The 18,034-nt window shown below is 45.0% G+C and overlaps 2 protein-coding genes across 5 annotated transcripts in view; both read right to left on the bottom strand.

Moving 5' to 3' along the window:
- Positions 1-7,156, bottom strand: part of LOC8030389 (SWI/SNF-related matrix-associated actin-dependent regulator of chromatin subfamily A containing DEAD/H box 1) — a 38,012-nt gene extending 30,856 nt beyond the window's left edge. The window contains exons 1-5 of one of the 3 annotated variants that reach the window (XM_029987067.4): positions 6,883-7,156; positions 6,046-6,251; positions 5,873-5,948; positions 4,399-4,705; positions 871-1,056 (exon numbers count right to left, since the gene is read on the bottom strand). In XM_029987067.4, coding sequence (XP_029842927.3) covers positions 871-1,056; positions 4,399-4,705; positions 5,873-5,948; positions 6,046-6,244 — 768 coding nt within the window. In that variant the 5' untranslated portion in view covers positions 6,245-6,251; positions 6,883-7,156. Of the gene's footprint in view, positions 1-870; positions 1,057-4,398; positions 4,706-5,872; positions 5,949-6,045; positions 6,252-6,528 lie in introns of all 3 variants that reach the window. The other 2 variants (XM_040501957.2, XM_040501956.2) reach the window with 2 other exon arrangements.
- Positions 7,157-7,832: 676 nt separating this feature from the next.
- Positions 7,833-18,034, bottom strand: part of LOC8030397 (mitochondrial tRNA methylthiotransferase CDK5RAP1) — a 32,618-nt gene continuing 22,416 nt past the window's right edge. The window contains exons 9-12 of one of the 2 annotated variants that reach the window (XM_029987071.4): positions 14,002-14,132; positions 11,128-11,277; positions 9,691-9,831; positions 7,833-7,997 (exon numbers count right to left, since the gene is read on the bottom strand). In XM_029987071.4, the coding sequence (XP_029842931.3) occupies positions 7,893-7,997; positions 9,691-9,831; positions 11,128-11,277; positions 14,002-14,132 (527 nt within the window). In that variant the 3' untranslated portion in view covers positions 7,833-7,892. Of the gene's footprint in view, positions 7,998-9,690; positions 9,832-10,355; positions 10,457-11,127; positions 11,278-14,001; positions 14,133-18,034 lie in introns of those variants that run through there. The other variant, XR_006077953.1, reaches the window with a different exon arrangement.

Consider the following 18,034-nt stretch of genomic DNA (forward strand, 5'->3'; position numbering starts at 1 on the left):
TTAGACCAGCACCGCACATTTCATCTTTACGAATATTTAACTGACCTTCGGTGATATGCTGTGTTCCTGAGAAAGTTTATATCGCCGTTTTTGTTGGCATTACTTGATGCCTGCCTCTGGTTACGCAAGTGCTGCTGAAAGGGGCAACGGGTTTAATAACTGTTAGATAACCATTCCTTGATGACCACAAACGCTGGAGTTTGGTGCTCTGTAAATTTCTGGTAAAACAAATTTTTTCGATTCATCTTTTCTTCTTCTCGTTACTACCAAATGAAACCAGCTGCCATTACGTAATGCTACCATTAATGATGCGACAGTGTTTTTTAATATTTCAGTTGTGTCAATAAAATGGTTAGTTTCAACTGCATTTTTATTTTTTCTATGTATATTATTACAATTTTATAGCATTATACAGCCTCCCCTAAAGAGATATTTCCACGGGGAAAATATCCGCAGAAGTATGTGCACGATGCCAACATCTTGTGCAATTTCCTCCACGGCTTCGTCGTTCACGTCGGCAAGGGGCAGGGGCAAGGAGGCCAGCCTTTATAGTTCAAATTAGCAGTATCTACTCTCGACACCACTGCAGACAAATTTAGCAGCCTCGGCCCTCGACACCCAAATCGTTTAACGATAAACTACAATTAAAAACAAGCTGGTCCGTCGCCATGCCAGGACTCTACTTGTAATGCTCGTGCACATCTCTCCTTCCCTCCACCTTGGAGTTGCCGCAGTGCTGCGGCGCAAAAACCCGACGTTTTCGTCGGATTACGCTTTCTCTGGGGAGAAACTCGGGGTCCTGCGACACAGCTTCATGCGACGCTCTAATTGGGCCCTTAAAGCAGTAATGAAATGAAAGGAAGAGAGTACCTTGGGGGCGACCTCCCTTTCCTCGGGGCCGTCGAAGGCTACCCCCTTGCCCTTCGGGGCAGAGACAGTCTTGAAGTGGGAGTTGCGGTGGGGGCTGCTCGTCTTCATGCTGGGCGGGCTCTTCTCTAGCTGGTCGAGTGCCCGGTCCACGTCCCAGTCGCACCGCACCAGCACGTCCTGCAGCTGCTGCAGGTGCGGCCACAAATGCGCTTGCTGAAGGTCGCCATGGTAACGCCCCAAGCTTGCCGGAGAAGACGCGCAGAAAAAGCGCCGAAAGAGACGAGGACGGGACAAGTCGAACGAAACGAGGCATGCTTGCGACCAAAGTATGTCGAAAGGAAACATGTCCAAAAAGAATCCCCTTAAAAGTTCCTAGTCAGACTTGTAACAACTCCGTCTGACATTAATCGGACTCTTTTTCAAATAATGCTACGAACGCTTTGCCGATGCAATCTGCGCCTCTACTCCCAATTACAAATATCTTATACATTTCTCTGGAAGTTCCATCTTTCTTCAGTTGCGAGTGCGCTTTGTTTCCTTTTACTCATTCTGTCCTCGTCTCTTTCGGCACTTTACACTTTTGACTAACACTGAAAGAAAGTGTACCTCGTCTCTCAATTCATTTGTGTCTTATTCTTTCAATGCTCAACTCAACCAGCACACTCGTGAGTTTACATTCCCTGTAAATATTATTACATTCTTTGTTTCTTCCCTCGCAAGCTGAATGAGATGGGTGTCGATATGGAGATGGGGGATTGGTGGCCGAGTGGGCTAGCGCACACCAGCTCAGAGCATGTGGAGCGAAAGCTTGCACTGCATAGCCCATCAATCCTGGGTTTGATCCCCACCCCTGCCCGTTTCGATGTGGATGAGCATCGTACCAGCGTGCAGTCGTGTATCGCTACTGCGTGGTGCACGTTAAAGACCCCAGGCTAGCGGCTGCACTGCACTGGCTAAATTTCTCATCTACAGCTAAACGACAACTTGCCCGTTGAGGCAGACTAAGTTCAGACTGTATAAACATACCTACTACACCTCAAATTTTTTATATGGAGAGCATAAAAAAAAAAAAAAAAAGAAAACTGTTGTAAAGTCATACTTTGGAGTCTTTGCAAATAAAATCCATCTGATGTATGTTTCTTCTTCTCTTCAAACCAACTATCTAATAAAAAGCAAAAAAAAAAAAAAAAAAAAAAAAGCCACTTTAATTAAAATTAAAAAAACTGGCTAGATCTAGCAGTACCAGGTTGAGAGTGTTTGAGCACACCTTTTTGTTTTTGAGAGCATTTGTATTTTAGCCCTGCCAATTCTTCTAGCAAAATTACCTCTGACCTGCACTCGCGTTTCGTGCACGACGCCGTTAACACAAGTGCAACATTGGCACTTTTTCGCATTTTGCTCGAGCAGGGCACTGATGATAAACAAAAGTTCAGCGCCTAGGTTGGTGGTGTCAATACCCGATCAGCACTTTCTACCGCATCAGTAGTTTAAACCAGAGCATTTTGATTTGGTGCCATGCTTGTGCAAGTTTAGAAAAATGAATGTATATTGTTTGGTAGCTTCAGCAGTGACTGTTTGGTTTTACATTCCTCGGTTTGTCTTCTTATAGAGCACTTTTTTTAAAATTTATTGATAGATTTTTTTTATCCGGTTTATGCCAATCATACAAATTTTCTTTATGCGTTCAACATTTGCCTAAGCTTGCTGAATGATGTGAATGAAGGTGGAGGACTGGTGCCTTGTCAGGTATGTAATTTACTTTTGTCATGGCACCCCAGACACCTGTCTGAAGTCTAAACAAAGAACTTTGAATGCTAAATGTAACAGTAGTTAGATCAAACCCTTTTGATTCACAATCCGTGTAGTGCATGGGCATAAATAAACACACAAGTAATGAGCCAGATAAAACATCAGGTAAAAGGATGTCCAGACAAAACAAAACTTGTGCAGTGCAAAAAAAAAAAAAAATGCATGCACAATTTTAAAGACTTGTATTTTGTTTGGCGTGCACGGACGATTTCAGAGAGGACATCAACCAAGTCAACCAAGTGGCGTAGCAACTAGGGGGGCCGGGGGGCCCTGGGTACCAGGCGACCCAGTCACAGGGGGGGGGGGGGAAGGGGGGGGGGGGGGGGCACCTTTGGCAACACTCGGCACCCCCTTTTCCCACTTTACTGGCTGGTTGCCATCTCGGGGAGTGAAGAAGGGAGGGAGGGAGGGAGGGAGGGAGGGAGGGAGGGGGGGGGGGGGGGCTACGAAAGACATGAGGGCCTTGGGTGCCAGGTAGCCTAGCTAGACCACTGCATCAACCACGTGCGCGATAAAGCACGGCTATCCCCTTCGCTTCCTAGGTGTTGTCCCCTCCCCAGTCTTGTTTTCAAGAGGTTTGGGAGAAACAACAGAAGCAAAGGCCTTGGCTCACAGCTAGCAGAAGAGTGAGGAGTTGTCTTGGGACCTACGTCACGAGACCGAAGACACAAGTGGACGCCTGCTTTCTCCTACAGCACAAATCGTAAAAAAAAACGGACCAGAAAAAGAGAGAAAACCTCCACTTCTGTCCGGCAAACGCTGTGCGCGGCACATGCTGTGTCCTGCATGGACAGCCACTAACACCTCCCCAAGCTTTTTTTTTTTTTTTTTTAACTTTTTGTTAGGCGAGCTAGTACGCTGCCAGAAGACTACCCAATTAATATTTTGCTAGTCACGTATATTTTTAATTAAGCCAAAAACGCAACCGAAACATGTGCACGGAGGCTCGGAGGAGAGAGTTGTTGGAAGTTATGTGGCTATCGCTTCCTACCCAGTTTTTTTCTGTTCCTTCGCTTCTCAACTGTGTGAAGCAGACGACGACAACAAGGACGTTGCTTGAACCGTTTGTCGCGCGACCGTTTCACACTCATTCCCCTCCCCATCACTGTTCTGGTACCGACCAATTGGCCGGTACCACGAAACGCAGATCCGAAGTAGCGGCTCCATGACCATCGCAAAGTTGATCCATCGTGCGCCGCCGTCGCGTCGTCCAGCCCGCGGTACGTTGCCCAATTGCGAATTACGTGTACATCTACTTCCCGTGATCAGTGCAATAATTTTTTTTCAGTCAACGTATTTGCAGCTTCTTGGAAGCCACAGGAAATAGGTCCATATTGTTTTCTATTTTTAATATTGAATCTGTTACCTTAGATGACCCATGACTTTGCATATATTTGGTGCACATTAGTTTGAATGGTACGTGATTGTGGAAAGGAAGCGAGTACACCGGAAACCGGCAAATTCTCGACCGGCGGTTTTTGAGCGGAAAGAATATGAATTTCGAGCTGCAAATAGTGTTCTGGGTAGTTGGGCTCTCATAGGTCATGTTCAAATAAAAACATTGGCATGTATAAGTACCCTGTCAGTGTACCTTTAAGACAGACAGGCAGAACAAGCAACAAACCTGTTTTGAGAATGTGAATGCCATGAGCAAATCCTAAACGAAAGGAAACAAACAAAGCAGAGGAGAGAAAAAGGATGTGCAGGCTTAGCACTCACCATCACATCTGCACCCTTGAAGCGATCCATGAGCTGCTTGAGGCACCTCTCCTTGCTGGTCATGTACCGGGTGTAGTCGTCCAGATCGTCATCTTCCTCCTCCTCTTCCTCCACCTCCTCTGCATTGCTCTCATTGGTCGGACTCGGAGTGGGCATCTCCCGAACTGGAGGCTTTGGATTGTTCTCGTCGTCTTCTGACTCGCTCGACAAGACCCGTTTTCGCTTCACGCCGTTGCACACAATGGGGCTCTCATCGTCCATGTCAGTGGTTGAGTTCAGGGTTTGCGAAGTGGAACACGCCAGGGCCCTGCGTTTTCGATACGGGCAATGAGGGGAAACGTCGGTGTGCAATCCTTGACAGCGGATACATTTCTTTGAACAGTGCCAGGCTGCTAAGCGGTTGCCCAATTGGGAAACGAGGGTACTTAAATAAAAGCAGTTTAATGGAGAAGAATGGTTCAAACATACGAGAATGCAGTTGTTTAATGGAGAAGAGTGGTTCAAACATACGAGAATGCAGCTTATTTCGGTAAAATGCCAAGAATCAAGTCTTATACTCTGTTTCGGCATAGGTCGGCAAAGGTGTAATGTTGAGGCTTCCGTGAGCTAACCGGAACGTAAACGTACAGCAGCACGTGAGGAGTGCACAGCGCACACAGGCAGTATGCTGTCACGTGCTTTGCTCCAACATACCCATTGGCTCGTCGAGGCCGTAGAGTTAGCGGTCTACAAAGACATACCGAAATGGAGTATAGTGGTGAACTGCATCCCTTGTTATAGCCACCAACGAAACAAGAATGGCCGGGAGGCCTTTCGGTTGTCCCGCCTCTGGCGCAAGCTTCCTACCTTTGATGATTTTGTCACCGTAAAATGCCGAGCAAGTGCCCACTTAAAATATAAAGATAATCGCGAAAATTGGGGAATGGGCACTTGTTAGGTCATCAAATTCGACCTATATAAGTATGGTGCATATTTTTTCAGATGTTGCAAAATTTGAGGGTAAGCGCTTAGTATGGAATGGGCGGATGCTCGCCCATTCCATACTATACCATCAATCTGGGCTGACATTTTTTTTTCTTCCAATACCGGGTACTTAAGCATGCACAAATTTCCGTTCAATTTTATGACAGCCTCAAAATAATTACTTGTTCCTACCACACAACAGTGTACTAATGTTGCATTAGGCAATCTTAGGACCATCAAGTCGTATGGTGTTTTCTACAAAAAAAGGCAAAGATGGACTTTGCGGTATAACTGAAATTATTTTTGCTTACAGCTTTGGAAACAAATGATTACCACTCGTATACCGCATATGTATTTGAGCGCATTAGATGACTGAACAAAGTGTGGCGCAGGGTACACAATATTGTAGAAAAAGTAACATGCTATATGGTAAATGTGAAGTATACTATATATTATAGAGTAAATAAGAGGTGGTTGTAACTATAAAGAATTATTGCTGGACTTTGCTTACCCCTCGGCTGCAGACTCAGCTTCGCTGCCGGCTTTCAAAAGATCAGATTCCGGCGTTTCTGGGATCACAACCACAACTAGAACGAGAGTGCAGATCACTCACGTGTTTAAACTCCTAGCCTCAACATATGAGAGCATACACCAATGAAAGCTGATCAACTTCAAACAACTCACCGCTGGGAGGTGGAGTTTTTGATGAACTGTCAGGCTGATCACACTCGGCGGGCTGCTTTTCTGCGATCTCAACCGAATCCTGGTCTGGCGTCTCGGCGTTCGGCGAATCTTGAGAGAACTTCTTTTGAAAGCGAAAATTTCTCAGACTGTTGAGCAAGCTGGGAGAACCCGTGCCGTTGGCAGTGATGTGGTCGGACATTATCTACCTGCAAAACGGAGTTTCTACGTTCACGCACACACCGAACGCAAATGTGGATCACGAAGAGGTCGGTCGTCCAAAACTTTCTGCAACTTCGCGTTATGGAGCAGTATTAGTAGTTGTAGTTTGCTCGGAGACTCAAGTACCGCACCTGTGACCAGGAGTTAAAGCCTGACAAGGTGTTCTTCTTCATTCTAAAGAAGCTAAGCTCAAACGAGTCTACAAGCGCCACCGACAGAACCCGCAAACGACAATCGACAGATCGAAAACAAAGGCCGACTTACCCCCAAAATATGACACTTGAAAATAAGCCTCCTAGCAAACGCGAACGCAAGTTTCACGGAACGTTTCTGATGCACTTTTCGTGACAGGCGCAGGAATCATCGAGTGGAAGACGCACGAATGACGACGGTCACTTGTTGCCGTTGGAGAGCTTGGAGCAGTGCGGCAGTGCAGTATGACAAGTGTCCGGCTGGCTAGGCCTAACGCAGAAAAGAACCGGACTCGCTTCAAGGCTAACGCATTAATTCTTGAGTCGAGTCGTTTCTAAATCAGTTGCTCGTTAGATTGGGAGCGATGACTGCTATCGGGTGAAATTCGTACGCGAACGAGACGGAAAATATCCTGCGATAACTTACGGCGAGACGACGAGGCATTGGGTACACGGGGACATGCCGCTCGACGCTGGACTGCAGCCAATGAATGAAGCCACTCGAACATTGGAAGCTCTGACACCCTAAAACGCGGTGCCACACGTAAAATGCAAGCCTGTGTCCCACTTGAAAGTCACGAGTTTTCTTAATTACTCGCAATGCAAAATATATGTTAAACTGTCAAGAACATCGTGCCGCTCGTCCCTGTACTTTTTTTTTTCTTTGGACTTCGTTTTGGGAATGCTGTTAGTGCTGCTTTTGACTGTTTCCGGTGCAATTAGTGTTGTGCACAAAAGTTTCCCCAAAATATAAACAAAACAATTATCACTTCTTTTTTTCTTTTTAGAGCTTTATGAAAGCTATGAAATTCAGACCACCGAAGAGAAGGTTGCTCTGCGAATCGTACTTCACCGCAACGGCGCGAAATCCCGCGGGAAAACCTACGTCACAGGGGATTGACGTGGTACCCCGCGCACAATGAAGTATTATTTAACTTTTTGAACGTGTTAACTGTTCTAAATTCTCAATTAGTTCAAGAAGTAATAAATCATAATCCTGAAATTAAAAAAAAAAATAATTGATCTTGTCAGGATAGCAACATACCAAAAGACCAAAGCTCCGAAAATCTATCATCACTCAACTTTTCGTTCAGGGTGGATAAGCTTTCGTTTGTGAGATGAAACAAATTCGGTATCCACTTAATTAAAAGTTCACATCTGCTTAATCCAGATGCCAAGTCCATTATTTGTTCCAGACATTCGTGGACATTTTTACCGCAATAAACACATCAACAAAATACTGCTAAAATATTCATCCATCTAAAGTAAGATAGTAGACTTATTCCAGTGTTGAGTTGACATTGCCACAGAAAAAGTGAACTCGGTACGGGTTGTCATTTTGTGTATATGAGAACTCAAACAGGCCAAGACACAAAGTTACAAGTCATACAGTTTTATTTCTCACATTATTCACAACATAATAATAAAAAAAAAAGACTAGCTTTGCACAGTCTTTAGACGTTCTTTCTTTTGCGAATGTTCTTGGAGCGAGCTGATGTGAATGGGTGTGCCTTTCAGGACCTGGCTGGTGCAATCGTTAATCTGAAAATAAAAGAAACAAACAAAAATGGTCATTATGAAATTTTGCTAATCAATTTGTGGTAACAAGCAAAATAATGCTAATCAATATTAGTGGGTTGCATCTAAAATCCAATAGCTATCTGAAATCTAATTTTATTCCCGATACTCTTGCATCTCGAAGTACACTAAAGAGCTAATATCAATTCAGATCATTGGTTGCAGTAATCGCAATAATAATGCTCGCATTTTTCTGAGGCAAGATTTCCCCCCGTTTAATGTGTCCATTTTACACCCATATAAAAAAAGTATAGTGCTATACCGATGAAGGCGTTTTATCCTTGGTAAGTAAATGCAGATTTTTTTTTTGCACCTAATTCTGTTGAAAAATGATTGACCAAAACCAGAAACAATTTTAATTGACTCTGTTTATCTCTTTTCTCTCTGCCATAGTGCTTAGGGTGTTTGGAGCCAAGAGAAAACCAAACTGCTCGTCTTTTTGCATTCTTCATTTTTTTAAATTTTTTTTTGCTAAATCATGGACTTATTAAACAATTCTTAACACTAAAAAAGAAACATTGTCTATGCTTCCAGCGTGAAAGATGGGTCTGCCTTAAAAATGTTATAACACTGGTTTAATGCTGTAGAGGTGAAATTCAGATGTACCTGTAGTCGCGTTAAGGGAAAAAGCAATTTTTGCACATAATTTGCATGCCTTTTGCGTTTGAAAGGAGCACACTCTGATCAAATAAGAAAAAGCTAATCTTAAATGTATATACAGATACCGAGTATTTTAGCAAAGACTAACAATTTTCTAAAAACTATCTGGATTGAGGAAAAAAAATAACTCATTACGGGAAGAAATTGCCAGTCACAGTGGATGTTGGGGATCGCAAAAGAACAGACTAATTAAGTGAATTATTAACTAGAATTTGATAATAATTTATTTAATATGTTTAAAGGTATGGTTTCAACTAAAACATTTGCTGGGCATTATCAAAAACCACTAAATTAACTAATTTTAGGGAAGATATAAAGCATGTACAGCACTTTACGCCGTTCCAAAAAAAAAAAAAAAAAAAAAAAAGCTCGGTTTGGAAGCTGTTTTAGGTTTTTTATCGGAGTGCATCTTTGAGCTAGCAATCCTGCTCCCCTCCCCCCAAATCGTGATCGAGGTGCACAACGCATGTGCACCACACTTCCTTCCATCCTACGAAGGAGGTGAGGCGGCAGCCAAGTACCCCGAACCATTTCCGAACTGCACATAACTATAGACTGCAGGTGTTCAAGCCAACCAGTCACACCTGCCCTAGGACTGCTACAAGCTGGACCGAGCAAGAAGGAAACACCGTTCGGTCGACATTACACTTGGCAGATGGACGCATCCTCGGACCCCTTAGCAAAATACGACAGGCACCAAGTTAAGTATGCTCGCAAACTTTGTTCACGATGTGAATATAGTGTCCCTATTATAAACTTTTAAGTGTACCCTCATATTAACTCATTCAAGTCAGGTCATTACAGCCGACAAGACGTCCACATTCCCTTCCCTGTCCCGTCCCGCGACTAAGAGAGACAATTTCCACATCAGTAACATAATTGCAGGTTTTGCAGTACTTGTGACAGGCGGTCACAAGTGGTTGCAAAACAGTCATTCACGCCTGGGTGCAAATGGGTGAACCCGTTTTCCCGAAACTAAGAACAGTCGAGAACCCACCTCGACGACCACGTAGTCCCCAGGTTGGACTTCTCTCCGAACCGTAGACCCTGAAGACTCCGGGATCAAGGATTGGGGAAAAATGACTTTGGTGTTGTTGTCGTTACGGCCTGCCAGGTCGGCGGCCGATCGTCGGCTGACCTGGAAAGCCGTCCACAAACGTGTTAGTGGGGCTTTAAGAGCGCAAAGCTTTCCGAAAACAAACCTATTTCTTTCAAAACCTCACAAACTGCATGCAGAAACAACAGATGCATTCAGTGTACGAGTTGGCATAGGCATTCAAATACCATGGAAAATCGTCCGAAAAAATTGACGCCAGCATTCAATGACGCTTTCAACCAACCGCCACACAGATCATTGACGGCAAATAGCAGATGACGCAGACAAGCGACGTGTTGGCAAGCGAGTTTGCACAACCGCGTTTGCCTTTATTTCTCTACCTCGTACTGTGCGAGGTCAATATTAGAGGGAACATAGATTACGCGAGACTGTCTTCAACTTCATCGGCTGTCACCATCATGCGATTTTACAACCATGACCGATGATCTTTTGGTGGCGTTGACCCGACATCACATCACATTCCCATCAGCGTCAGGCCCTTCAAATTCTCGATGATTCCATTCTCATATTTCGCAGGAATGGAGCTATACCTCAAAAGTTCTCACCGTAAGACAAGTCACTGAAACACGCCTCGACGAAAGTGTCACCTTGCTACATCAAGTTGTCATTTTGTCTGGCTTGTTTCACTCAGCGTCCATATGTCACCCTGCGTTGAGGAAGCTTAAGAAGAATTCATGCTTCTTTGCAGAGTTTTGCAAATGAACTGCAGTGATAGCCGAAACGCTGCACACAGTCATGACGCCGTGTCTAAATTTAACACACCTACGTTCCACTAAGTTTAGCAAACAATATTTAAGTGACACTTTGTTGCCACATGCACCATAACATCATGTGACACTGTGACGTAATGTGGCACCCTGATGTCACACGACACTAAATTCCCGCTAAACTTGGCAAAAATATTTTCCCGCTCAATTTTACTGAGAAAGTCCCTAGATTTATTGGAAAAATTCTGAAATTGCTATTTCGTATATTATTTGTGTGTTGTTTCTCTGTCATGATTACATATTTGTTATTGAATCTCTTCTCTGCATTTTGTGTGCTCTTCCCCCCCCCCCCCCCTTCCCCATGTGACACCCTCCCTCATATTTTTAATAAATACCTAAATAAATAAATAATTGCGACACTGTGATCTTGCATTAAATTTAGCAGAGAAGTTTTCCTGCTAAATTTAGCGGATAATTTTTCCCACTAAATTTAGCAGGCCAAAGGATCCGCTGCGAAACCTCACCAATGACCGCTACCGTCGTAAAAAAAAATTAACCCCAGCGTGCTGTTTTTGCTTTAATATGTTGCCAATGGGGGCTGTTTCCTCACCCCTTCCACCAGGACCAACTGGAGCAATCCGACTTCCTTGTCATGAAGCTGCTTCACGCGGCGGCGGAACATGGCCAGCACTTCAGCCACCCGCCTCTTCTTCACCTCCAGGGGCACGTCGTCTTCAAGTCGACGGTGCGCGTGGGTCTTCTGCGAGTGCCATAGAAATAAAAGACCGGCGATGCACAGAGGTGGATTCAGCATTTTTCCCCTCTCGGCAGACTTAAGAGCCCCTTCCCACCGTTCCCAGTAAAATTTGCAAAGTTAAACTGCTGTGAGTACATATCCATGGTCTCAAACTCATTTCAGGGGGCCCTGCAACGACTTTTTTACTGGTTTTTAATGAAACTTTTCTTTTCTCAAATTTCGCTTTATTTTAGAAGTTATAGGCAAATTATATTTACAAAAACAAGCAAAAAATAACCGCCTTCATGACGTCCTTGGTTGCTTGAGTGGCCGTGAACTAGAGGAGGGTCAGTGAGCTCAGCGAGCGGTCACGGCTGCCGCAGTCCGTGACGACGGTTCGGGAGGGCGCCACTAAGGCATGTTCTGGATAGGCTGTATGAAGCGGGCAGTCAGGGCGGCTCGCATTGCATTTTCTGCACGATTAAACACTAATTCGGCTTGACATTTCGTTGGCCACGAACGACACCAAACACTGGGTAAAGATCAGTTCAGAACTGGAGCCACTTCGTGCTGCCATAGTGCCAAAAGTCCAAGCCGCAAGCCAAAGCTGCTTGCCGAAGGCCTTGAAAACGCTTGGAACCGGTCAGATCCTCCAGTCCGTACGACCGCTGCGCCGCCGCGTACATCCGGGACCTTCCTACGCTCACCGCTCGTTGGCGCCTGATCCCACTACACCTTTCTAGTATGCGCCGCCTTTTCCACCGCTTGGTGGCAATATGTCAACGGGTCATTTCTTGTTTCCATACTTTATAAACTGCATTTGTTTCATTTCTGATATAAAAAAAATTAAACCAAAACTACTTTTATAAATAATTAAAACAGTTCGCGCCACTTATATTTTGTATTTCAACAAAAAAGAAGCTTTTAGCGGCTCTGACCAGTAGTAAGCCCAGGACCTAAGACGTCACATTTTGCGCGCTTTCGGCACCGTGGGTCGCCCTCGTAGGTGGAGGAGGTTTCTGCGTCGTCCGGTTAAAATATGACACACTGATACTTAGTTACTCTCTCCGTGCCCGCTGGCATGCCCAAACCCCGAGGGACGTGGAAACCGCAAAAAAGGTAGACGCTTAAATATGATTGCAGGGCCCCTTTAAGTGTGAAGGCAAGATAGCAAACACCGAAAAGGTCGAGGGCCAACGTAAGACCTTGGGGGTGGGGAAGGAGGAGGCGGTTTCAAAAGATTTCGATGAGAAGAGAACTCGTGCTCTATGCTTTTCATAAACTTACAGTTTTGCCAGTGACATCTTTACATTTGATGTGCTTATATGACTTCTTGGGGCCCTGACTAATGTGATAACAAGAATTACAATGACACCAACCAACCTCTTGTTCTTAAAAGAACAAGAGAGCAAGTACACTCTCATTCCCATTGCTCAATTCACACAGGAATTGGGTAATTTCGACATGCTTCTAAAAAACAAAACAAAAGAAATCAGTTATTTTGGCGTACTTGGAATGGAGAGCGTGCTGCTAGTCGGGAAATTGTGTTGCCCGTCCGTGCGTTTTATGTTCTTCCCATTATCTATTTATATTCATTTGACAGTTCTTTCTTTCCTGGTGATTTTTATTACAACACTCCGAACAAATACTTGTCTTTTAATGGCTATATTTTTTTGAAGAGAAGAATCCCGAGCTCGTAGCTTTATCTTTGGCGGTTGCTCCTGCTGATTGAGAGTTTGCGCCTCGAAATTGTTCAACATGACAAAAAGCTGGGAAGCAAAAAAAGAAAGCGAAACAAAGGGTAAATAAAGATATATAATTATAAACTATGTGAATACATCAGAAGAACAAGCGAAAATGAATCGGCGAGATGAGATCACTATAGCGCATGCCATTTCTAGCGCTTGAGACCTGGGAACCAGGAATCGTAGCCGGTTGCCCGCGGGCCGCGGACCAACCAGTCGCGGGCCACATGCGGGCCGCGTGTTTGAGATCCCTGGTATATATCATAGACTGCGACCGCATTCTGGCGCACAATACAAGTAAAGTTGACCAGATGAATTAAAAAACCGGATAAATCATAATTTTATAAATCTGATTATAAACAGGAAGTCCGGACTCCACTCTGTTCAAACCTATCTGCCAAAGGCAGAGAGTTTGCTGTGGCTGACACAGAGGTAACTGTGAAACTCGTTCGAATAGGGCATGCCATAAAACAATGCTCCATGACAGGTATTTCTTCTGCAGTCCACGTTTTGGGAAGATTTTAGAGGGGCTTCTGGCTCCAACATGCTGTGTGTGCAGAGTTGGCTTGAAATGGGTCAACACCACTTTAGTCACCCTCCGAATTCCACTGCCCCCCAAATTCTACCGTCCTAGGCAGCAGCCAGCTCCGTCTATAGTGCGCTGTGTTCCCTCGCAGCCGCTTATGACAAAAGAATGTGCCGGCACACTGGTATCATTCATGAGGCAGCCTAGAAGCCCCGAAGAGAGCGGCACACAATGAGACAACGACAACACGGGGGCTGAGGAGCGCATGGGCTCCGTTCGGAAAAAGCCCCCACTTTGTGCAGCGTGATCTGCGAGACAAGAAAATTACGTTATCAAATTTGATCGCATTTTTCACATTGAAGTGTTTGTTGCTTTTGTCTTCTGTATGTTCCCGGAAAGTGTACATGTCCTATTCAGTCAGAGTTCCATGAGGGAATGGTAGTACTTTGAAAGAAATAATTAGTAAACGGGGCCCACCTCTCGGAGGCTGTAGGGGAATACGTAGGCCATGTCGTACTGGACTGCCTCCACCAGGGATAGGGTGTCCCGGTGGGCTTCCTCCGTCTCCCCACAGAAGCCGCAGATGAAGTCGCTCGTCAGGGCCACGTCTGCGGGAGCGGCGGCACGTGTGCATTAAGTCGCTTGTTCAAGACGCACAATATTTCCAACGACTTTCACATTTTTCGCTGGGGACAACGTGACGATCCAGTAGAGCAGACAACTACAGTCAGTTGCAGGCTAAGAAAAGCAGGACAAGCAGATCCCCTCCACGCACACAAACCTCTTCGCTTGCCATGATGAAAGGCAGACTGACCTTACGCTGTATAAACAAAGATATCTAGTTTTTTTGTTTGTTTTTTTTACCACGATTGGTGGTTTCTTTTTCTCCAGTGTTCACTCAACTGAAGTGGTAAGTGTGGAGGACTTTGTAGGACGAAGTTGTCCTATGCCTCTCATGTTACAACTAGACTGCAAACATTCTGGTTTTAAACAAAAAAAAAAGAGAATCAGTATAAATAAAAAAAACTGACTTCTGGAAATTAACACTCTAGCGAGTATTGGTTTTTGTCGAAACCTTGTTAAGACGTTGGCCAGGCACATGCTCTTCCCTAGAATTAGAGGGGAACATTCTGAGAATGTCTATTTGTGGTAATAACTCAATCTACGGGCTCTAAACATCCTAAAAAACCTGAAATTACACTCATGGGCGGCCGATTTCCCTATTAAAAATCGAAGCAAAGATTGTGATACGGCCCTTTCTTTGCCTCGGAGCAAACACCAGGGGGAGCAGACACCAGGGGGCGCCGTCAGACGGCGTTTTCAAAGAATAATTGCTATATTACATCCCCTATGTTCTGGTTTACGGCAAGAAGACAGGAAGAGGTGCAGCCGATGTACCTTCCAAAGCCAAACGTTTTTTTTATCTCGTGCTCTCATTCAGTCTCACACATCGCAGGCGTACCCTCACTTTTTTTGCCTGCCGCCTCGCGCTATTTATAGTTGAAACAATACTCAAACACAACACTCCTTCCCCATCAAAGTTTCAGCTAACTCACACAAGAACACCTCTTCGGTGACCTAAGTTGTCGTATGCTGCTTCAAAGCACTGGTGTGGTCGATGCTGCTGTCTCGGAAACAGGCTTTATATCGAGGGCAGCAGGCTCTGTCATGTTGTCTCGGGAACCACCAAACGCCCTTTGTGGTGTTGCAGCCGGAGTGTCGACATTTCTTCTCTGTGCAGACGAATCTTCGAAATGACTCGGATCCGCATGCACATAACGATGCTGATCTTGCGCCATCACGACATAGGTTGATGCACTTACTTTCTTCACAACATGTCCCACCAACCATGCAGGATCTGTCGGACGTGATCCCCGAACAATGATTTGGTCGCCTGGTTTAAAAGTTCGCCAAGAGCCTCTTCTCATGTCGGCGGCTGTCTTGATTTGTTATTGGCGATCTCTCTAGCGTTTCTCCATTTCAGGATGAAGGAAGCTCAGACGAGTTCTAGGCTTCCAAGAAAGAAACAGCTCGGCTGGAGTTCTGTCGGTTGTACCAGTTGCAGTGATGTGACTGGCCTAAGCCGTTTTGGAGCACCTTCTGGAGCAGCCAAAACAGAGTTTTGGAGCAGCAAAATTGGCTTTTGGAGCAGCTAAAACAGTGTTTCGGAGCAACGAAAGTGGGTTTTGGAGCAGATATTCTTAGAAACAAAAAGATATTCATTTCAAGTGGTGGACAAACGAAGGACACATTGCTCGCCGCAATCAACCAATTATTGTCAAGATAGACCACCTGGGAGTCTTTCAACATGTAACTGAAATGCCAGATATTCATTTCAAGTGGTGGACAAACGAAGGACACATTGCTCGCCGCAATCAACCAATTATTGTCAAGATAGACCACCTGGGAGTCTTTCAACATGTAACTGAAATGCCAGTGATATGAGACATTTTCACAATGCTTCAGTTAAATGGTACAAATATATCGCACCAAACTGCACATGTTAAAATTTATTTGAAAATGACCAGCTTAGTAGTAAATATCACATCATTAGGTTGACTAGTAATATAATAAATGGAAGCAGTCTCCAACTGATGAAACACGTAACTACTGCCGTGCAATGCGAAATTGTCGTGCGAGCGGAGATGGCTGTTCGATCGAAACCATGCCACTCCGCTCCGTCTCCAACTAATTCCCAAAATTGTATGCAAAATGTAACTGTCCAACATACGACGAAAAAACACAGCCCAGCGGCACTTGCTTGCCAGGCCGGCAGGCGAGGTACAAGCTAAACACAGAAAAAAAAAAAAGAACCAGAGAGCATAGATGCAAGACATCGCGAGCCAGGGTAAAAAAGTTCTTGGAGCGCTTTGTGCAACGACTGAACTCGAGACAAATAAGCACACTGTGCAGGTTGAGCATACGGACATTGCCTTCTTTGCTTCAGCTCACTTCTCTTCACTACCTTTCTTTCGCGGCTGATTTTTTCATGTACCAGGGTACGACTCGACAGAAAGAATACCGAGAGAAACCTAGGTAATCAATACTTCGACACAACAGTCCTTGAGCTAAAGGGATGTTTGTATAGCGTATTAAACAAGAACGGGATTGTTGATGAACATGCGGCAGTCCTTACGTTTCAGTTTAGAAAATGCCATAACTGCAGTGACGTGGGGACGGCAACATCCGACGTCGTGCGACCATGGTGACTGGCAGCCAGGGACCAAATATAGTTTGGCCACGGCCGTTGCTTTTAGGAGCGAGTGCTTCAGCCCACAAAGTAACCCCCGCCGCGCAAAAACATGGTTTCGTTTCACAGCATGACGGCATGGCTGGTACCCAGCACGCTAGCATCGGAGCGTCCGCACACAGGTACGTCTTATCATTGAATTTTTTTTTTTTTTTTTTTTTCCAAAAAGACGCGAGACGAGAGACGGCGGGAAAAACTATGCAAGACCGGATGAATGATTGATGCAGGGTACTTTGTGTCGGACGGCTGCTTGCACCACCTAGCTCATCTGTGCTCAATTACAGTGCTCAGATTATAGTTTCGGTTTTCAAAGGCGACCAAAATTGGTCCTTTGGCGCAGGTTTGGCGCAGATTACCCATATTTTGGCAAAATGTAGCAGGATGTAGCAGGGTTAGCCCCTTGGCGCAGTTTGGCACAACAATCACATCACTGCAGTTGGGGCATTTCTGTATGCCAAAAGAAACTGGTCGACTCGATGTTGCATCAATTTCGGTACATTCGTCCGTTGCTCATCGATTACCTGCCTCAGGAGACCCCGCTTGACGGTTTGCACACACCGTTCCGCGCTTCCATTAGAGGCAGGATGGTAGGGAGGACTTTTGGTGTGACGTACACCATTCCTCGACAAAACTCTACGAACTCTGTTGCCACAAACTGGGGGCCATTGTCTGTCCCTACCTCTTCCAGTAGTCCAAACGTGGCAAAGGCACTTCGCAATCTTTCGATAGTACATTTTGTCGTAGTGGAACTCATTAGAAACACCTCTACCCACTTTGAATGAGCATCTACGAGAATCAAAAACCAGTTATGATCCCGGTATGCAAAATCAAGATGCACCCTTTGTCATCTGCCCACTGGCCGACCCCATGTTAGCAATGGAACACGTGCTGGCACGTTCTGCGTTAGTTGACAAGTACTACAGTTTTTGACAGTGTTTTCGACATAATATGTTGTCAAAGGCCACCACACGTGACGTGATAGCATTTTCATTCTGGTGGTGCCTGGATGTCCCTCGTGCAACGGGAACAACATTTTTTCTCTAAAAACTTCGGGAATGATCACTCGATTTCCCCATGTTACATACCCTTGGTCAACCCCAATTTGTGACGGCGCACAAAGTGTGGTTACAATGCCTCATTGTCCACATGTGAAGGCCATCCGTTCTGTGTGAAAAACAACACTCTTTTCATCACACTATCCTTTTCAGTTTCTCTCCTAATTTCACCAGCTGACAATGGCACCCCATCCACCGCCGAAAA

The sequence above is a fragment of the Ixodes scapularis genome, unplaced genomic scaffold (genome assembly GCF_016920785.2).
Source record: "Ixodes scapularis isolate PalLabHiFi unplaced genomic scaffold, ASM1692078v2 PGA_scaffold2__306_contigs__length_199485367, whole genome shotgun sequence".
In the NCBI taxonomy this organism is placed as follows: Eukaryota; Metazoa; Arthropoda; class Arachnida; order Ixodida; family Ixodidae; genus Ixodes; species Ixodes scapularis.